The sequence below is a fragment of the Engystomops pustulosus genome, chromosome 6 (assembly GCF_040894005.1).
Source record: "Engystomops pustulosus chromosome 6, aEngPut4.maternal, whole genome shotgun sequence".
Lineage (NCBI taxonomy): Eukaryota > Metazoa > Chordata > Amphibia > Anura > Leptodactylidae > Engystomops > Engystomops pustulosus.
In genome coordinates, this window is record NC_092416.1 from 184,626,731 (window position 1) to 184,649,570 (window position 22,840).

The following is a 22,840-nucleotide window of genomic DNA, read 5'->3' on the forward strand; positions in this document are numbered from 1 at the left end:
ATGAACTTTGTCAGCATGGCGTGTAGGATTATTCAAGAAAATTTCCCTTTCCCACAGCCCCAGGAAGAAATTGGCATATGAGGGCGCACAAGACGCCCCCATCGCCGTTCCCTAGAGCGGTGGGTAAAGGGTCTCACGAAACATAAAAAAATTATGTGACAAAGCGAATTCCAGAAGTGTAACTAAAAACGCTATCATTTCTGGTTCCAGATATTGTGAGAAAGTATTGTGTGTCTCTCCATCAGCATGGCGTATTGATGTATATAGTGATTCTACATCACATATAACTTACCACATATCAGGCTCTAACTGGATTCCTTCCATCTTTCTCAATGGGGAAGATTTACTTATCCGGCCCAAGAGTCAGTGTGGTTTCTAAGGGACGATATCACTACATTTATGAGAAATTATCTTCACACAGGAACATTTTTTTAATGACATCTAATTGAAGAAATGTATATATATGGCAGATTAATGAAACTGAATGTAAATGCCCAGATGAGAATACCCTTTTAAGGTATGATGGAAGCAGCTCCACCAATGGTCGAAGAAAGGGATCAACGTACTTGCAGATCGGTTCACATAAGCTTCCTATCCCGGAAATGTTCGGACATCCTGGAGGGTTATTCAATGCTTTATGTACTTTGGGAAGTAGGTAGAAACTTGACACTTTTGGGAATTGTGGTAACAGTGCAGATGCTTAATTCTTCGTGATGATTCCATTCTCCACGGCATCTGTAAGAAGGAAGAATTATGGACAGTTCATCTGTATACTTAAAGAGTGGATTAAATGTTAATCTTTTGTAACATGCCACATCCCTCAGTTGACATAGGGCCTCTTTTTCATAGGCCCTAGTTGACCAAATCACCACATTACCCCCTTTGTCAGAGGATTTGATTACAATGTCACTCATTCTGCTCAACTCTCTTATCGCTTCCCTTTGGGCCAATGAACAATTACCCATTTTTCCCATCCTAGATAGTTTCTGTAAATCTCTAGTCACCAGTTTGACAAATAAGTCAATACTCTGGTGTCCTGAGAATAGCTTAGATTTGGGGAGCAGAGAGGTAGGAAACTTACCCGTTGTCGCCAGTCCCTCTTGTTCGTTCATCAATTCATCCAGGGATCTTAATGCTGCCTGTTCATATGCTGCTGGAAAGTGGTGTGGGTCAATTTCTTTGTGAAAATTTTTAAAAAATAAATAAATTTCCGTGCGAAAAGGTGGAGATCCTTTGGTGAAGTAGTTGAGAAAGACATGCCCAAACTAAGAACCTCTATCTGAGTTTCCGTCAAAGTCTTTCTGTCCAGACGCATTACAGAAAGAGGTAGAGGAAGAACTGTCTGGCAAGACGTGGAGCAGATGGCAAACCTGGCAGAGGAACAAAGTGGGACATCTTCGAAAAATGTTCAGTCACCACCCAGATGACGGTATTGCCTGATGAAGGCGGCAGGTCCGTGATGAAGTCCATGGCCACATGAGTCCACGGACAGCTGTGTATCGGCAATGACATCCGAGTCACGGCAGAGGGCGTCAGTCTTGATGTTCTTCTCAGCCGGACAGAAATGAATGATGAAATCGAACTGGGAGAAGAGTGACCAGCGAGCTTGACGTGGATTGAGTCGCTGAGCAGTCTGGAGATAGAGGAGGTTCTTGTGGTCCGTGTAAATGCTGACCGGAAAACAAGCTCCCTCCAGGAGGTAACGCCACTCTTCTAAGGCGAGCTTAATCGCCAGCAGTTCTCGATCTCCTATAGAATAATTCACAGGTGAGGGTTCGACCTTTGGGACCCTTCTGCGTGAGCACCACACCGGCCCCTACTGAGGAGTCATCCACTTCCAGATGGAAAGGCCTCTCTGTGTTGGTACGTAGAAGAACTGGAGCTGAACAAACATAGACTTTAAGTTCGACAGCTGAGGAGGCCTTCAAGAAGGCCAGAGACGGGGTTGGCACCCTTCTTGGTGGGTGCCACAATAGGAAACACCAGAGAGGAGAAGTGCAGGATGAACTGCCGGTAGTAATTCACGAAGCCCAGAAACCACTGTATAGCGCGTAGTCCTACAGGGCGAGGCCACTGAAGAACTGCAGATAGCTTGGCAGGATCCATCCGGAGACCTCTTTCGGAGAGCATATAGCCAAGATATGGAAGACTCTGCTGATGGAATTGGCACTTCTCAAGTTTGGCGTAAAGGCAATTGGCCCTTAAACGACTGAGGACTTGCCGTATGTGGGTCTCAAGGTCCGGAGAGGATACCAGAATGTCGTCCAAATAGACCACTACACAGACATAAAGCAAGTCTCTAAAGATGTCATTAACAAATTCCTGGAAAACGGCAGGTGCGTTACAGAGTCCAAACGGCATTACCAGGTACTCGAAGTGTCCATCACGGGTATTAAAAGCAGTCTTTCACTTGTCTGCCTGGCGGATACGAATGAGGTTGTAGGCCCCACGAAGATCCAATTTGGAGAAGATCTTGGCTCCACGAAGACGGTCAAACAGATCCGTGATCAACGGCAATGGATAGCGGTTCTTAACTGTGACCTTGTTAAGACCGCGGTAGTCAACTCAACTTTTTGGACACAAAGAAAAAGCCTGCACCAGCCGGAGAAGAGGACTTACGTATGAATCCCCTCTGCAGGTTTTCTTTGACATAGTCCAACATGGCTGCGGTTTCTGGTACTGAGAGTGGGTACACACGGCCCCGCGGAGGGGACGTATCCGGCAGCAGATCCACAGGACAGTCATAGGGGCAGTGAGGCGGCAACGTCTCGGCCTGCTTCTTCGTGAAGACGTCAAAAAAGTCCTTATAGCAAGCGGGAAGACCCTCCAGGGGCTTGAGAGTCACAGAAGAAACCAAGACTGGCACTGGATGAGGTATCTCCACACAGCGAGACTGGCAATCAGGACCCCACTGAAGGATCACCCCCATCTTCCACTTAAGAACGGGAGCATGGAGCTGCAACCATGGTAGACACAACAGGATGGAGGGCGTGGACCGTGGTAGAAAATAAAAAGACAGTCTCTCCTTGTGCAGCACACCGTCCTGCAAGGACAAAGGCTTGATGCAGTACTGGACCGGGTCAGAGAGGATTTTGCCACTGACAGAGGAGATGACTAAGGGCTTCTAGAGGCAAACCCAGGGATGTGATGCCGGGAGACAAGAGCGGCATCCAGGAAGTTCCCTGCAGAACCGGAGTCCAAGAAGGCAGAGACCTGCAACTGGGTTCCAGTGCCAATGCTGAGAAGCACTGGAATAATGAGGTGTGCAGAAGCTTTGCTTACACCTAGGGACACTTCTCTCAAGAACCCTAGGTGCTGGAGTTTCCCAGACGCTGGGGACAGATAGGGCAGGACCCAAGGAAGTTTCCCTGACATCTTCCTTTATGCTCCTGGGAAGAGAGTCTGGCTCTGTCCACCTCCATAGGCTCCTCTGCAGATGGTACGACCGGAGGCTGGAGCGGCCATTGGAAAGCAGGAGCCAGGTGAGGAAGGTGTCGTGGGCAGGCTTGGGGTTGCTTCAGGTGTAACTGTTCGGCACGCTCCCTAAACCGCATGTCAATCCGGGTGGCAGGGTGATGAGACCACTTGGGGTAGATAGACGCCAGATCACGAGCGGCCAAGCGTATTTAACGGGAGAGGAGGGTCCCTTTTTAAAAGCTGTGGCAGGGCCGTGTTTTTCCAGGAGAGTTCCAAGGCCAGGGTATAGAACTAGACAGCATATTCTCCCACGGAAGTGTTCCCCTGGCGCAGATTCAACACCGCAGTCAGCCGAGGAGGCTCGTGCAGGTTCTTTAAACACGGACCGGAGCTCCACCAGAAATGTTGTGACAGTAGCCGTGACCGGGTCGTCTCTGTCCCAAACAGGGGTAGCCCAGGCCAGGGCTTTCCCAGAGAGGAGACTGACGATGAATGCCACCTTGAATCACTCTGTGACAAATTGAGATGGCACGACTTCAGCACTGGGTTACATAGACATGGGTTGGGCATAGACAGCCGTAGCCTAGGTTCAGCGGCAGGAAGACAGGTTGGGGTAGCAGCAGCTGCAGGAGCAGTCTCTGGAACCTGTTGCTGATGTTGAGCGGCTAGCAGCTGTTGCAGCATGGTGGTGACCTGTCCCACCTGTCCCGCGTTAAGTGACAACCGGCGGGATTGCTGAACCACAATGGTGGCAAGATCAGCTCAACCGGGAAGCAGAACCTCGGCCCAGAATCTTACTGTCAGGATTCGGGATGAGTGGATCCTCTGGACCACCGCGGGAGGTGGTACTAGCCGACACCTGGGACCGGAATCTAAGTGGTCTTCAAAAGAGCCCGCTGCAAAGCAAGATGGTCTTGAGGCAGGGTACCACCAGGTCGTTCCACAGGTGCGACTAGCCCGCGGTGGCAGCCGAGGTCGAGGTACCTTACCAGAAGACAGTCTCGTGGTCGGGTCCAGGCACAAGTTCAGGACAGGCGGCAGAGATGCAAGGTCATGTCCAATCCGGGGTCAGCAACGGGAGGTCCAGGCAGATGGGAAAGGGAACACACGCACACGGGACACAGGAAATCAGGAACACAGCAACACGAAGGAACTCTGGTAACACAGGAACACGGAGGGACTCTGGTAACACAGGAACATGGCAACACAGGAACACACTGGAATGCAGGAATACTCAGGAATGTCGCAAATCCTAGTGAAGCTGGCGCGCGCGCCTCTAGGACTCGGGTACACTCGTGCTTCCAAAAGGCAGAAAATTCTACCTTGGGGTCGAAATAAAAAACTGTCTGGTTCCCCTGGACTTTATTACTGATCTGCTAATATAATCTAGAAGTTCTAGTGCTTGGGTGGCAGATGATAAGTTCTCTATGACGGCCTAATAGCACTCTTTTTTTTTATAATTGTATTGTTATTATCATTTTTCAAAAAAGACATAACAAGAATTATCAAGTACATATGTTTCAATAATAATACGAGAGCAAGACAGAGTTGTTCCATGGAATGTTAAAAATTGCACTTTCCATTGGGATAACAAGAGGCTTTGAACCTAAGCCTAACAGTATAATGGCTGGACCATTATACAACCTCTTGTGTCACCCCCTCATCCTCATAGTCTGTAAGCTCTTGTGAGCAGGGCCCTCACTCCTATTGTTCCATATGACTGTTTGTTCTTTGTAATGTAATATAGTTGTATATGTCCCCTATGATTTGTAAAGCGCTACGGAATTTGATGGCGCTATATAAATAAAGATTATTATTATTATTATTATAATGTTCCCATAATATTAAAGCTTTACAGAAGAAGCCATTAAAATTATACTCAACAGGCCCAAGTCCCGCAAGATATTTCATTTCTACAAGTCTCCGTCTAAAAATCTGTGGGTAGATACAAACTGCGATATCTTTCTCCTACATTGGAGGGACCTGGAGGACGTAGAAAAGGACAAAAAAAAAACAGACAGAGGGAAGCCATTCATACTTAACAATAACAACAAATAACATTTCAAATGGGGGTATTCATATCACTCTCCCACCCTTCTACCCAGAAGCGATCCCATTGCTCACATGTTTTATCAAACAATGAAATGCGATTATTCAGGGAGGCAGTCAGGGATTCCATACTGCGAGTTTCCCTTACCCTGGAGAGTAGGTCCATTCCAGAGGGAAGGGGCTTGCCTTTCCCAGAATTGCGCTATCAAACACCTCGCAGCTGTGAGTATGTGTAAACTCAGTTTATTAGCTGTCTTGGCCATGGGCTGAGGGGAGACATTCAACAGGTAAAATAAAGGAGAGAGTGGAATATCCACCGCTACCACCGCCTGGAGGAGAGTCTTCACCTCCTGCCAAAAAGGCTGTGTGAATGGACATGTCCAGAAGATGTGCTGAAGAGTCCCCCCAACTCCATAATTTTATTGTGAATGAAATAGGGCCTAGCTGAGAGCTGGGTAACGCGGGTGCCTCTTTAGGACAGAGATAGGAGTTAGGGTGAAAGGGGGCCCACCACAATTTTTCTATCTCCATCCATTTAGAAAATGCCAACAGGGTGGACCATGCCGGAATACGCCACCAGTGTGTCGCCCAGTAATACCTGGTTATATTCGGCACCGATAAACCCCCCCTTGGATTTGTGAGAGATCAAAACAGTCCTAGAGATCCTGTGTCTCTTCTTCGCCCATATAAAGTGTAATAGCGCCCAGTGACACCGATACTGGTAACGTCTCGAAAACATAAAGCAGCTTAGGCAGGATAGTAATTTTTACCACCGCTATCCTGCCAAAAAGGGAAAGGGGAACTTCTCTTTATTCTATCATCCTCAGACTACAGGACAAACTGCATTTTTGGCAGCCTGTGCTCCATGTAGTGTCACTTTTGCACTGCTATCAATCCTGAGATGCCTCAGCAGGAAATGTGGAAAAGCCTCAGCACTACATCAGAAAACACTATCAGGGCCAAGTCCATCCCTAGTGTTAAGGTGTAAAATGAAGTTATTTATTTCTGTCTGTTTCATCATTTTAATTTCTTTAAAGATGGGGCAGCGACAATTCTATTTTATAAGTTTATGTCTGGTAACTAGTAACAAATTCTTAGATCTTAAAATTAAATATAGATATGACTTGGAATCATCCGTTTTTTAACGTGTTCCTCTTAGTACGTTACACAATCTAAGGCTAAAACATCTGCGATCTGTTGCCCAAACGTTTCCCCCCGATTTATAACGTGAATTCTGCTTTACCACTGTGTACACACGTTTTATGGTTAACAAAATCCGGTTTCCGAGAAAAACATTTTCCGCAATCTAAACATGAAAATGGCTTCTCCCCTGTGTGACTTCTCAGATGTCTAACAAGAGCTGATTTCTGGGCAAAACATTTCCCACATTCTGTACATGAAAATGGCTTCTCCCCCGTGTGACTTCTTTGATGTAAAACAAGATTTGTAATGCGGGAAAAACATTTTCCACATTCTGAACATGAAAATGGTTTCTCTCCCGTGTGAGTTCTCTGATGTCTAACAAGAGTTTCAGTGTAGGAGAAACATTTTCCACATTCTGAACACGAATACGGCTTCTCCCCTGTGTGAATTCTCTGATGTCTAACAAGATTTCTCATGGTTGGAAAACATTTCTCACATTCTGTACATGAAAATGGCTTTTCCCCTGTGTGAATTCTCTGATGTCTAACAAAATTTCCGAAAAGTAGAAAACATTTCCCACAATCTGAACATGAAAATGGCTTTTCCCCTGTGTGAGTTCTCAGATGTTTGTTAAGATGAGATTTTAGCCTAAAACCTTTTCCACATTCTGAACATGAAAATGGCTTTTCTCCTGTGTGGTTCATTTGATGAATACGGAGCTCATCATTTTGATTAAAACCTTTCCCACATTCTGAACATGAATACGGCTTCTCCCCTGTGTGAATGATCTGATGGCTAACAAGATTTCTCATGCTTGGAAAACATTTCTCACATTCTGTACATGAAAATGGCTTTTCCCCTGTGTGAATTCTCAGATGTCTAACAAAACTTCCGAAGTGTAGAAAACATTTCCCACATTCTGAACATGAAAATGGCTTTTCCCCTGTGTGAATTCTCAGATGTTTGTTAAGATGTGATTTCAGCCTAAAACCTTTTCCACATTCTGAACATGAAAATGGCTTCTCTCCTGTGTGGTTCATTTGATGAATAAGGAGCTCATTATTTTGATTAAAACATTTCCCACATTCTGAACATGAATACGTCTTCTCCCCTGTGTGAATTCGCTGATGTCTTACAAGACTTCTTTTCTCTGTAAAACTTTTCCCACATTCTGAACATATAAATAGCAGTTTCCCTGTATGACTTATGATAATGTTCTTTGCAGTTCCTGATGATTCTGTAGATGGAACCAATTTAATAGGATCAGGCGATGGATTGGTCCTGTGAAGGTCTGACGATTCATCTGGGATGTTGTCCTGCTCTTCGGATGTATCTTCTGTCATATAAGGTTCCTCTGCTTCAGATTCTGATATCATATGTTCCTCTGAGCTCTTGGTACAGTCATCTGCAAAAAATGAACATTGGCTGTGAGAAAACTCTTTCCTGCTTACCATAAGGTTCTGTATTATTACTGATATAACATCACCGCCTCTTCCTCCGAGGTCCTGGTGAGCAGTATTCCTGACCCTCATAGCTCCCACCTTCCAGCTTTTCTTAGTCTATGTCTCCATGTTCTGTATTGTGTTATCACTCGTCTCTGCTTTATCTAGTGGTTACTACTGACCTGGGCAGTTACCTGTGGGAATCTCCTCCTTACATCGCTCATCGCCCCTCACATATGTCTCTGGAGCAGTAATATTCTTCACATCTTCATCCTGATACAAAGAAAAAGGTGAAAAATTGGAAAAGTCACCAGACAATGAAGAAGGTTCTTTTTAACCCCCAACTTGGACACTATAAAATCTGTCCTCCACTCAGGGCAGATGAATCTGTGACCCTGTATACCCCTTTACTAAATGTCTTGAGAGGCCTAAGAATTTTACTAGGGATTGCTCCACCAGATCTATAAAGGGAAACATCCAAAACTTACTATAGCAGTTTGCCCAGAATATGAATACGGCTTCTCCCCTGTGTGAATGCTCTGATATCTAGCAAGATATGATTTCTGAAACAGTTTTGTTTTTCCACATTCTGAACATGAAAATGGCTTCTCCGCCGTGCGAATTCTTTGATGTCTTAAAAAATTTCTTTTCCCTGTATAACTTTTCCCACATTCTGAACATATAAATAGCAGTTCCTCTGTATGACTTATGATGATGTTCTTTGCAGTTCCTGATGATTCTGTAGATGGATCCAATTTAATAGGATCAGGCGATGGATTGGTACTGTAAGGGTCTGAGGATTCATCTGGGATGTTGTCCAGCTCTTCGGATGTATCTTCTGTCATATAAAGTTCCTCTGCTACAGATTCTGATATCATATGTTCCTCTAAGCTCTTGTTACAGTCATCTGCAAGAAATGAACATTGGCTGTGAGAAAACTCTTTCCTGCTTACCATAAGGTTCTGTATTATTACTGATGTAACATCTCAGCCTCTTCCTCCAAGGTCCTGGTCAGCAGTATTCCTGACCCTCATAGCTCCCACCTTCCAGCTTTTCTTAGTCTATGTCTCCATGTTCTGTATTGTGTTATCACTCGTCTCTGCTTTATCTAGTGGTTACTACTCACCTGGGCAGTTACCTGTAGGAATCTCCTCCTTACATCGCTCATTGCCCCTCACATATGTCTCTGGAGCAGTAATATTCTTCACATCTTTACCCTGATACAAGAAAAAGGGTGAAAAATTGAAAAAGTCACCAGACAATGAAGAAGGTTCTTTTTAACCCCCAACTTGGACACTATAAAATCTGTACTCAGGGCAGATGAATCTTCGACCCTGTGTACCCCTTTACTAAAAGTCTTGAGAGGCCTAAGAATTTTACTAGGGATTGCTCCACCAGATCTATAAAGGGAAACATCCCAAACTTTCTATAGCAGTTTGCCCTCCCTAACTGGTTGTGCATGAAACCAAGCTTTTTTTTCATACAGGTTTCAATTACAAAAACAAAAACTAAGAATAAAGAAAACTCGTCATTTGGAGTGCAAAGAGAATGTCACGGGTTCTCCTGCGACCCATGTCCCAAGCTGCAGGCACACCAAAGTGCCTCCCTGTGCCCCCTCACGCCAGCAGCAGGTTTACTTACCTAGCTGTGCTCCAGCGATGGTCTTCTCACTGCAGCGTGCGCGCCCGCCTCCTAGAGCTTGTGTGCCGGCCGTCTGAAATTTAAAAGGGCCAGTGCACCACTAATTGGCGTTGGCCATCTGATCTATAAATAGGCAACCTCTTTCCTTATGCTCCGCCGGATCTTTGTGCCCTTATACCATTGAGAAAGCTTTCCCTGACTGTCTGTGCAGTACCCATTGTGAACTTCTAGTATGTTCCTGACATTGATTCTTTGCCGCCTGTCTTGACCTTCCTCTCCTTCCCAACTCCGCTCCTGTCCTGCCTGTCCTGACCTTCCGCCTGACAACAACTGTTGACTCTGTACCCCGCCTTGGCTGCCTGTGAAGCAAGTCGCGCCTGTGAAGTGACCTGGTGGTATCCCGCCCCAGCAAGTATAATCCGCTTTGTGGCGGGTTCTGGTAAAAACCAGGTGTCACTTAGATCCTGCTCCCAGGTGTCGGCTAGCGACATCGCTCGCAGGGTCTACTACCCCGACCCTGACAGTAAGATCCGGCCATGGATCCCACCAAGGTTCCCTTGCCAAAACTGGTTGACCTCACCACCATCGTGGCTCAGCAGTCACAGCAGATTGCAGGACAAGCAACTTTCCCATCTCACCGCCATCATGCAGCAGTTCCTGATCACCCAGCAGCATCCTGTTCCTACGGAACCATCTGTTACAGCAGTTACTCTGCCGCCTACTGAACCCCATGCAGTCCAAATATGACAGAGGCGCCAAGTCGTGCAGGGGCTTAATCACCCAGTGCTCACTGCACTCTCCGGGAAAGCCCTGGCATGGGCCACCCCCCTTGGGATAGGAACAACCCGGTCATTGCCAACATCACCGCGTTCCTCACGGAATTCCGGGCCATCTTTGATTAACAAGCCCAGGCATTTTCTGCTGAGACCACCTTGTTGAAGGATGACCTGCAGAAGGGGTTTATACACGAGTCCTCTCCTCCTGCTGATGCAGGGTTCTTTTTTCGTGGCCAAAAAGGATGGCTCACTCCGTCCATGCATAGACTATTGTGGCCTTAACAAAATTACAGTGAAGAGTCGCTAACCATTGCTTTTGATCACAGAACTTTTCGACCGCCTTTGTGCAGCCAAGGGGTTTACCAAACTAGACCAACATGGCGCGTATTACCTCATCCATATTTGCGAAGGCGATGAGTGGAAGACTGCCTTCAATACTCCTAATGGGCACTTTGAGTATCTCGTCATGCCGTTTGGACTCTAAAGCACCAGCTGTATTCTAGGAGTTCATCAACAACATTTTCAGAGATTTGCTATATACTGTGTTGTGGTCTACCTGAACGATATCCTGGTGTTCTCTGCAGACCTCGAGTCCCATCAGATTCAGGTACGACAAGTTCTCAGGTGCCTAAGCGCCAAACTCGAGAAATGTCAGTTTCATCATAAGAGTCTTCCATTCCTCGGTTACCTCATCTCTCACAAAGGACTACAGATGGATTCTATCAAGTTATCTGTGGTACTTCAGTGGCCTTGCCCAGTAGGACTTTGTGCTATCCAGAGATTCCTGGGCTTCACTAATTACTATCGGCAGTTCATTCCGCATTTCTCCCATTGTGGCACTGACAAAGAGAAACACCAATCCTAAGCTGTGGCCTCCGGCGGCTGAAGAAGCTTTCTCTGCCTTTGCCTCTGCTCCTGTTCTCAACCAGCCCGATACTGAGAAACAGTTCCTGCTCAAGGTTGGCGCCTCCTCGGTTGGTGCTGGAGCTGTTCTCACCCAAAAAGGGACCAAAAGTCGAACCCTTACATGCGGCCTCTTCTCTAAGACCTGCAGAGAGGAACTACTTTATTGGTGATCGGGAGCTTCTGGCCATAAAACTTGCTTTGGAAGAGTGGCATTATCTTCTGGAGGGAGCTCTTCATCCAGTCAGTATCTATACTGATCACAAAAACCTCCTGTACCTCCAGACTGCTTAGTGTCTTAATCCACGACAGGCTCGCTGGTCCCTCTTCTTCTCCCGTTTCAATTTTTCGATAACATTCTTCTCTGCAGGATGGAAATGTAAAGCCTATGCCCTCTATCGTGCCACTGACGAAATGGGGGAAGAACCCGTTCCTAGACACATTGTTCCTCCTGAACGTTGTTTGTTGTTGCTCCTGTGGACCTACAGCAGCTTCCTCCTGGCAAGACCTATGTCCGATCCTCTCTATGGAGGAGGATATTAATTTGGGGACATTGCTCTAATATGGCTGTGCACCCTGGTGTGAAGAGATCTGTCGCTCTCATATCTCGTTTCTACTGGTGGCAAGATCTGGTCAAGGACGTTCGAGATTTTGCGAGTTCCTGTACTTTGTGTGCCCCTAACAAGTCATCACTTCTTAAGCCAGCAGGTCTGCTCCTGCTGTTGCCGATATCCAGTTGTCCGTGGACTAACATAGCCATGGACTTTATTATCAATCTCACATCTTCTTCCAGTAATACAATCATTTGGGTGGTAAGAGATCAGTTTTGTAAGGTGTCCCACTTCATTCCTCTGCCTGGTCTACCTTCGTCTCCTCGTCTTGCTAGCCTGTTCCTTCCTCCATATCGTCCGGCTTCATGGACTTCCCCTGCGCATTGTCTCAGACCATGGGGTGCAGTTTGTTTCCCATTTCTGGACTTCTCTGCGTACCCTCCACAGTCCAATGGGCAAGTTGAGAGGGTTAATCAGACCCTGGGCTGCTGCTATCTCCACCTAACAGGACGACTGGTCCACTCTGCTGCCATGGGCAGAATTCCCCTACAACTCTCTAGACTCGAGTCTGCCAGTGCGACTCCTTTCTTTGTTGGTTATGGACGACATCCACGCCCACCTCTTCCTCCCACCGTGTCTGCTGATGTTCTTGCCATAGAAGAGTTGGTAGAAGACCCTTCAATTTCTACTTCGGGCGTCCGCCCGAACCAAAACTCAGACCTCCCCCAGTTTATTCTCCAGATGATAAAGTGTGGCTCTCCTACAGATATGTCCGGCTGAAAATTCCCAGCTATAAACTTGGGTCCTTTAGAGGTGCTGAAGCGCATCAATCATGTGGCCTATAAGCTGCTCCTTCCTCCCACCCACCATGCGCATCCCGAACTCCTTCCATGTCTCTCTCCGGAAGCCAGTCATCCTAAACCACTTCTCCCGACAAGTACCTCCTTCTGTTCCTGAGGCTGATGCCACCAATGTATATGAGGTAAAAGAGGTCCTGTATATGAAGTCGGTCAGAGGGAAGCGGTTCTTTCTCGTCGTTTCGGTCCAGAGGAGAGGTCTTGGGAGCCTGAGGACAACATCCTGGACCATGCCCTTCTGCAGAGGTTTCTTCAGACCATAAGGAGGGGGGGAACTTCACGGATCCTCCTGCGACCCATGTCCCGGGTTGCAGGCGCACCAGCAGCAGGGTCACGTACCCCGCCACGCTTTAGTGGCGGTCTCCTCGCTCCAGCGCACGTGTCCCCTCCTCCTAGGGCGCGAACGTGCTGGCCACCTGACAATCTATAAATAGCCAACCTCTTGCCTCATGCCCCGCCAGATCTTTGTGCCCTTATGCCATTGAGAAAGTGTTCCCTGACTATCTGTGTTCAAGCCGTTGTGACCTCCTGCTACATCCCCGACTCCGATCCTGTGCCGCCTGTCCTCACCTTCCGCCTGACAACTACTCCGGCGCCCTGCAGAAGAAAGAAGACGGGCGCAGATGCCTGAAGATGAGCTGCGCGGACATTGGGGGAACAGCGCTACGCATCAGAGCCACCGGAGGGTGAGTATATAAGTTTTTTTTTTTTTTTTAATGCTGGGCTCACTGTATACTACTGGGGGCAGGCTGTATACTACTGGGGGCGGCTGGGGTGACTCTATACTACTGGGGGCAGTGCTGTATACTACTGGGGGCAGTGCTGTATACTACTGGGGGCAGTGCTGTATACTACTGGGGGCAGGCTGTATACTACTGGGGACAGGCTGTATACTACTAGGGGCAAGCTGTATACTACTGGTGGCAAGCTATATACTACTGGGGGTAGTGCTGTATACTATTGGGGGCAGTGCTGTATACTACTGGGGGCAGTGCTGTATACTACTTGGGGCAAGCTGTATACTACTGGAGGCAAGCTGTATACTACTGGAGGCAGGCTGTATACTACTGGGGGCAGGCTGTATACTACTGGGGGCAGGCTGTATACTACTGGGGGAAAGCTGTATACTACTGGGGGCAGGCTGGGCTGGCTGTATACTACTGGGGGCAAGCTGGCTATATACTGGGGGGGGGGGGGGGCTGTGACCAATGCATTTCCCACCCTCAGCTTATACTCGAGTCAATAGGTTTTCCCAGTTTTTGGTGGTAAAATTAGGGGCCTCGGCTTATACTCGGGTCGGCTTATACTCGAGTATATACGGTACATAATTTTATGAATAAAATAATCCTCCGCAGATCAGTGAAGATGTCATGAAGTCTTATATCCATCTACCTGATGATCCTGTGGGACATATTTCTCCTCTGAACAATCCTGTGGTAGAAGAAGAGGACTGGGACATCTCTCCAGTGATGTTCTCTTACTGGATCTACCTGTAGGAAACACATCCAGAGACTGAATTCCTTCTTTCCATACAGATATGAAAGGACGTGTGGATTTAGTCCTGTCTATTACCTGCTGATGTGAGGGGCTGGTGGTCCTCCATCATGACGTCCTTGAGGGTGAGGTTTATTATTCTCTCTGACATCTTGACTCTGTCCATCGTTGACGGGCCAGTGAGGAAATTTTTCTGGAATGAAAATAATCAGAACCAGAGCCAAATCATAAGGAACTCTGTACCATGGCTCAGCTTAAGCGCCGGTACTTGACAAAAGTGAAGCTACGGGCAATGTCTCCTCTGCCAAACCAATAGCAGCAGCAGGACACCACTGATTTACCCCAATCACTGTTAGTGCCGCACCGGCACCCCTTCTGTAGTAACCCTTATGCATGTCTATCGAGATTGTGTCCATTTGCCACAACACTATGTACAAAACTATTTCCCCCCAGGGGATCAATAAGGTTTTATTGTATTGTATCATAATAACATTCAGTAATTACTGTAAACATTTTACCAGATAGATAGAAGTGAGGGGTCACTGATGCCCCAGTAATCCTTACAGACAACACCGGTGACTACATACATACCTCCGCCTGCAGAGCTGTGCTCCAGATATATGTGAGAGGGGGAAAGGACCTGTGATGGTGTCCCTATGTGTGGGAGGAGTCCGGCTTCAGGGGTGGAGAAGCCATAGGACCTGTGATGATGTCATAGTCATTTGATTATCCCTATGTAAGGGAGGAGTCCGACTTTGGGGGTGGAGAAGCGATAGGACCTGTGATTATGTCATAGTCATGTGATTAGTCACATGTGTGGGAGGAGTCAGGCTCCAGGACATGTTACTAGAGGCAGGACTATCCCTGCTCCTCATGTTAGGAGAAGGTTCCGACCAGGGATTAGACTGAAGGAAGCCCCACGTGGTGTAATAACGGACACCAATAGAACTATTGACTAAATATGAAATGAAATTGTCTGTTCCTTTACCGAACACAAAAACCCCAGCGCGCCCCTTCTATACAATAAGCAAATTACTGACAACACGTGGGAGGATCATTACATGAAATGGAAGATATTTATATAAATGGGCAACTTTTTTTTTTACCTTCTCTACTTTACCTGCAGGAGCAAACATGTTCTTGTGTACATGACAGACGTCTCCCTTATTATCTATATTTCATGGCTTGCACAAAATGTCTGTCAAGAACAAATCTCTCATACACATAAAGGGAAAGACGTGGAGAAGACCAACACCTAAGATGGGTCATTGAGAACACTTGATCATGGCACCTCCCACTGCAAAACTTCTGCTGTCTGTCATGGGTGCCCCCGCGATCACACCTGTGCCCCTCTCCATGGCGTAGCTCCCCCGGCCTTCACTCACCTCTACACGCTCCTGCTCCCGGCTAGGCCGGGCGCTCGCACCCGTTCCCTAGAGCGCGTGCACTGGCACTCAAAAATTTAAAGGGCCAGCACACAGCTGATTGGCGCTGGCCACTTCTGGGTTCTGATTTAAACCGGCAGCTCCCATCACTCCCCGCCGGATCTTTGAACTTTATGGTGAGAAGAGAAAACTTCCTGTTCCTTGTGCTTGTTCCTATCCTGTACCTTGTTCCCGTTTCTGCTGATCTCCTGTTGCTGACCACGGACCTGAACTCTGTATCTCTGTCGCCAGCCCTGACAACCTGCCTGTTCCTGACTACGAGACTATCTCCTGAATTGGTACCTCGACCTTGGCTGCCTCCGTGGGCTGGTTGCACCTGTGGAGCCACCTGGTGGCACCCTGCTGCAGCAAGTCCATCCCAGTTTGCAGCAGGCTCCGGTGAAGACCAGGTGCCACTTAAATTCCGCTCCCAGGTGTCGACTAGTACCATCTCCCGCGGTGGTCCATGGGGTTTCGCTGACCCTGAGTCCTGACACTGTCTTTATATAATTTGTTAACACTGTTGCCTGAAATCTGTTATTTGTGTGTTTTGTTGCACCCATGGGTCCTGGGCTGTATGAATATTATAGCTCCCACATGTCTGGAATCACTTCCTACATCTAGTACTTGAATTGAGCTTTTTGGAGAATGGGGGATGCGTCTTTTCTGCTTTTGTTTTCAATCTGCAGTTTCAGGACATTTGGAAAATGGCTCTTATGTACATGTGTATTGAGAGCATGAAGAAAATGACAAGGCTTACATGGGTGAAAATTTGGTGGGTTGTTTGGGTGGCCATGGGCACCAGGCTACTGTCCAAGTCACCTATATTTTGATCCACTACTGATGACATCCTGATATACTTGACTGATTTGAGATAGAAGGGAAAAAGATCTTTACAGCTTTTTCTGCATAGAAAAAAAAACAAAAAAACAGAACTGATGGTGATAAAACTCCCAAAGAGCAGAGATATCTGCTGGAAAGAGCTAAACATCCTGTAGTCATCTCCCCAAACCATGAGAACCTCCAGACTGACTGACGCGTAAACCCTCCATAAGCGAGATGGGCTCTGGTTTCTTACTTCTTGTTACATTCAGGACATAAAAAATGAGATGGCTGGTGCCTTATCACCATCATTTAAAAGTACTGACCTACGCAACTGTTCAAGCTTGCATCCTTGATTTACACTCACCGGCCACTTTATTAGGTACACCATGTAGTAACGGGTTGGACCCCCTTTTGCCTTCAGAACTGCCTCAATTCTTCATGGCATAGATTCAACAAGGTGCTGGAAGCATCCTTGCCAAAAGGAATTTTTTAAATTGGTTTGAAGCCTGAGTCCATTTGGGGTATGTCGCCATGCCACTCTCTAGCCTGCCGCTGCTGCCGCTGCCTCTGCATGCCGTCCCCTATAGTGTCAGGGTCAATTATTGGATGTTTTAGATGCTATCTAGCCTCATTCGGTCACTCTGTCATTGCCATGCTGTTGCCCATAATTTTGGCATAATGGTGCGATTAAGCAGCCTCAGAGGCATCCATGCATGCTGCCCCTGCTGTTTCCTGTTTACGTGGTTTTTCTCCATCATTTTCTGAGGTCTCCAGATGTTTGGCCAAGCTTCCCTGTGCAGAGCCTTGGTCCCCTTGAAAAATGCTCGAGTCTCCCATTGACTTCAATGGGGTTCGTTATTCGAAACGAGCACTCGAGCATCGGAAAAAGTTCTAATCGAGTAACGAGCACTCGAGCATTTTAGTGCTCCCTCATCTCTAATCTCATTATTCTTGAGGTCTTGCATGAATTCATGCAATTCACCTTCAGTCCCCTGCCAGATCATCATCATGTCATCAATGAAGCGTGACCACATATGAACTTTGTCAGCATGGCGTGTAGGATTAGTAAAGAAAATTTCCCTTTCCCACAGCCCCAGGAAAAAATTGGCATATGAGGACGCACAAGACGCCCCCATTACCCTTCCCTGGAGCGGTAGGTAAAGGGTCTCACGAAACATAAAAAAATTATGTGACAAAGCGAATTCCAGTAGTGTAACTAAAAACGCTATCATTTCTGGTTCCAGACCAGATATTGTGAGAAAGTATTGTGTGGCTCTCAAGCCATCAGCATGGCGTATTGATGTATATAGTGATTCTACATCACATATAACTAACCACATATCAGGCTCTAACTGGATTCCTTCCATCTTTCTCAATATGTCTGTCATGTCCTTAAAGGGGTTTTCCCATCTGGGCATTTACATTTAATTTAATTCATTTGCCACATGTAAACATTTCTTCAATTGGATGTTATTAAAAAAAATGTTCCTGTGTGAAGATAATTTCTCATAAATGTAGTCATTTTGTCCCTTAGAAACGAGATAGCTTCCTCGGATACGACCACCTCACAATTTGGCAGCAGTGACCAGACATGCGCTATCGAGCCCTGCCTGACCACCTGGATTCAGCGATCATTACCACAGGACGGCTGTAGTATATACAGTAACTCCTGGACATTTCATGTACCAAAACTGTTTGTTTCTTTGTGCAATCTCTCCAGCAGAGTTGGCCGTAACCAAGGAGTCAGTGTGGTTTCTAAGGGACGATATCACTACATTTATGAGAAATTATCTTCACACAGGAACATTTTTTTAATGACATCTAATTGAAGAAATGTATATATATGGCAGATTAATGAAACTGAATGTGAATGCCCAGATGAGAATACCCCTTTAAGGTATGATGGAAGCAGCTCCACCAATGGTCGAAGAAAGGGATCAACGTACTTGCAGATTGGTTCACATAAGCTCCCTATGCCGGAAACGATCGGGCGTCCTGGAGGGTTATTCAATGCTTTATGTACTTTGGGAAGTAGGTAGAAACTTGACACTTTTGGGAATTGTGGTAACAGTGCAGATGCTTAATTCTTCGTGATGATTCCATTCTCCATGGCATCTGTAAGAATTATGGACAGTTCATCTGTATACTTAAAGAGTGGATTAAATGTTAATCTTTTGTAACATGCCACATCCCTCAGTTGACGTAGGGCCTCTTTTTCATAGGCCTTAGTTGACCAAATCACCACATTACCCCCTTTGTCAGAAGATTTGATTACAATGTCACTCATTCTGCTCAACTCTCTTATCGCTTCCTTTTGGGCCAATGAACAATTACCCATTTTTCCCATCCTAGATAGTTTCTGTAAATCTCTAGTCACCAGTTTGACAAATAAGTGAATACTCTGGTGTCCTGAGAATAGCTTAGATTTGGGGAGCAGAGAGGAAGGAAACTTCCCCGTTGTCGCCAGTCCCTCTTGTTCGTTCATCAATTCATCCAGGGCTCTTAATGCTGCCTGTTCATGTGCTGCTGGAAAGTGGTGTGGGTCAATTTCTTTGTGAAATTTAAAAAAAAAAATAATAAATTTCCGTGCGAAAAGGTGAAGATCCTTTATGGCTGCAAAGCAATCAAATGGTGAAGTAGTTGAGAAAGACATGCCCAAACTAAGAACCTCTATCTGAGTTTCCGTCAAAGTCTTTTTGTCGAGACGCATTACAGAAAGAGGTAGAGGAAGAACTGTCTGGCAAGACGTGGAGCAGATGGCAAACCTGGCAGAGGAACAAAGTGAGACATCTTCGAAAAATGTTCAGTCACCACCCAGATGACGGTATTGCCTGATGAAGGCGGCAGGTCCGTGATGAAGTCCATGGCCAAATGAGTCCACGGACAGCTGTGTATCGGCAATGACATCCGAGTCACGACAGAGGGCGTCAGCCTTGATGTTCTTCCCAGCCGGACAGAAATGTATGATGAAATCGAACTGGGAGAAGAAGAGTGACCAGCGAGCTTGATGTGGATTGAGTCGCTGAGCAGTCTGGAGATAGAGGAGGTTCTTGTGGTCCGTGTAAATGCTGACCGGAAAACAAGCTCCCTCCAGGAGGCAACGCCACTCTTCTAAGGCGAGCTTAATCGCCAGCAGTTCTCGATCTCCTATAGAATAATTCCTCTCTGCGGAGGAGAAGGTCTTGGAAAAAAATTCACAGGTGAAGGTTCGACCTTTGGGACCCTTCTGCGTGAGCACCACACCGGCCCCTACTAAGGAGGCATCCACTTCCAGATGGAAAGGCCTCTCTGTGTTGGTACGTAGAAGAACTGGAGCTGAAGCAAACATAGACTTTAAGTTCTTGAAGGCCTCCTCAGCTGTCGAAGGCCAGAGACGGGGGTTGGCACCCTTCTTGGTGGGTGCCACAATAGGAAACACCAGAGAGGAGAAGTGCGGGATGAACTGCCGGTAGTAATTCACGAAGCCCAGAAACCACTGTATAGCGCGTATTCCTACAGGGCGAGGCCACTGAAGAACTGCAGATAGCAGGATCCATCCAGAGACCTCTTTCAGAGAGGATATAGCCAAGATATGGAAGACTCCGCTGATGGAATTGGCACTTCTCAAGTTTGGCGTAAAGGCAATTGGCCCTTAAACGACTGAGGACTTGCTGTATGTGGGTCTCAAGGTCCGGAGAGAATACCAGAATGTCGTCCAAATAGACCACTACACAGACATAAAGCAAGTCTCTAATGATGTCACTAACCAATTCCTGGAAAACGGCAGGTGCGTTACAGAGTCCAATTACCAGGTACCAGGTATTCAAAGTGTCCATCACGGGTATTAAAAGCAGTCTTCCACTTGTCTCCCTAGCGGATACGAATGAGGTTGTAGGCCCCACGAAGATCCAATTTGGAGAAGATCTTGGCTCCACAAAGACGGTCAAACAGATCCGTGATCAACGGCAATGGATAGCGGTTCTTAACTGTGACCTTGTTAAGACCACGGTAGTCAATTCATGGATGGAGTCACCCTTCCTTTTTGGTCACAAAGAAAAAGCCTGCACCAGCCGGAGAAGAGGACTTACGTATGAATCCCCTCTGCAGGTTTTCTTTGACATAGTCCAACATGGCTGCTGTTTCTGGTACGGAGAGTGGGTACACACGGCCCCGCGGAGGGGACGTATCCGGCAGCAGATCCACAGGACCGTCATAGGGGCAGTGAGGCGGCAACGTCTCGGCCTGCTTCTTCGTGAAGACGTCAAAAAAGTCCTTATAGCTAGCGGGAAGACCCTCCAGGGGCTTGAGAGTCACAGAAGAAACCAAGACTGGCACTGGATGAGGTATCTCCACACAGCGAGACTGGCAATCAGGACCCCAATGAAGGATCTCCCCCATCTTCCACTTAAGAACAGGAGCATGGAGCTGCAACCATGGTAGACGCAACAGGATGGAGGGCGTGGACCGTGGTAGAAAATAAAAAGACAGTCTCTCCTTGTGCAGCACACCGTCCTGCAAGGACAAAGGCTTGATGCAGTACTGGACCAGGTCAGAGAGGATTTTGCCACTGACAGAGGAGATGACTAAGGGCTTCTAGAGGCAAACCGCAGAGATGTGATGCTGGGAAACGAGCAGCATCCAGGAAGTTCCCTGCAGAACCGGAGTCCAAGAAGGCAGAGACCTGCAACTGGGTGCTAGTGCCAATGCTGAGAAGCACCGGAATAATGAGGTGTGCAGAAGCTTTGCTTACACCTAGGGACACTTCTCTCAAGAACCCTAGGTGCTGGAGTTTCCCAGACGCTGGGGAGGGATAGGGCAGGACCCAGGGAAGTTTCCCTGACGTCTTCCGATATGCTCCTGGGAAGAGAGTCTGGCTCTGTCCACCTCCATAGGCTCCTCTGCAGATGGTACGACAGGAGGCTGGAGTGGCCATTGGAAAGCAGGAGCCAGGTGAGGAAGGTGTCGTGGGCAGGCTTGGGGTTGCTTCAGGCGTAACTCTTCGGCATGCTCCCTAAACTGCATGTCAATCCGGGTGGCCAGGGTGATGAGACCACTTAGGGTAGATAGACGGCAGATCACGAGCGGCCAGAGCTTATTTAACGAGAGAGAAGGGTCCCTTTTTAAAAGCTGCGGACAGGGCCGTGTTTTTCCAGGAGAGTTACAAGGCCAGAGTATAGAGCTAGACAGCATATTCTCCCACAGAAGTGTTCCCCTGGCGCAGATTCAACAGCGCAGTCCGCCGAGGAGGCTCGTGCAGGTTCTTTAAACACGGACCGGAGCTCCACCAGAATGTCCTGAGAGTAGCCGTGACCGGGTCGTCTCTGTCCCAAACAGGGGTAGCCCAGGCCAGGGCTTTCCCGGAGAGGAGACTGACGATGAATGCCACCTTGAATCGCTCTGTGACAAATTGAGATGGCATGACTTCAGCACTTGGTTACATAGACATGGATTGGGCATAGACAGCCGTAGCCTAGGTTCAGCGGCAGGAAGACAGGTTGGGGTAGCAGCAGCTGCGGGAGCAGTCTCTGGAACCTGTTGCTGATGTTGAGCGGCTAGCAGCTGTTGCAGCATGGTGGTGACCTGTCCCAGCTGGTCGCGTTAAGTGACAACCGGCGGGATTGCTGAACCACAATGGTGGCAAGATCAGGCCGACCGGGAAGCAGAACCTCGGCCCCGGATCTTACTGTCAGGATTCGGGATGAGTGGATCCTCTGGACCACCGCGGGAGGTGGTACTAGCCGACACCTGGGACCGGAATCTAAGTGGCACCTGGTCTTCAAAAGAGCCCGCTGCAAAGCAAGATGGTCTTGAGGCAGGGTACCACCAGGTCGTTCCACAGGTGCGACTAGCACGCGGTGGCAGCCGAGGTCGAGGTACCTAACCAGAAGACAGTCTCGTGGTCGGGTCCAGGCACAAGTTCAGGACAGGCGGCAGAGATGCAAGGTCATGTCCAATCCGGGGTCAGCAACGGGAGGTCCAGGCAGATGGGAACGGGAACACACGCACACGGGACACAGGAAATCAGGAACACAGCAACACGAAGGAACTCTGGTAACACAGGAACACGGAGGGACTCTGGTAACACAGGAACATGGCAACACAGGAACACACTGGAATGCAGGAATACTCAGGAATGTCGCAAATCCTAGTGAAGCTGGCGCGCGCGCCTCTAGGACTCGGGTACACTCGTGCTTCCAAAAGGCAGAAAATTCTACCTTGGGGTCGAAATAAAAAAACTGTCTGATTTCCCTGGACTTTATTACTGATCTGCCAATATAATCTAGAAGTTCTAGTGCTTGGGTGGCAGATGATAAATTCTCTATGACAGCCTTTTTTGAA

The 22,840-nt window shown here is 47.5% G+C and overlaps 1 protein-coding gene across 1 annotated transcript in view; it reads right to left on the bottom strand.

Moving 5' to 3' along the window:
• Positions 1–470: 470 nt before the first annotated feature.
• The window catches only part of LOC140065388 (uncharacterized), a 55,214-nt gene continuing 32,844 nt past the window's right edge, over positions 471–22,840 (bottom strand). Inside the window, exons 8-9 of the mRNA XM_072112989.1 lie at positions 7,433–7,636; positions 471–7,264 (exon numbers count right to left, since the gene is read on the bottom strand). Coding sequence (XP_071969090.1) covers positions 6,687–7,264; positions 7,433–7,636 — 782 coding nt within the window. The 3' untranslated portion in view covers positions 471–6,686. The remainder of the gene's footprint in view (positions 7,265–7,432; positions 7,637–22,840) is intronic.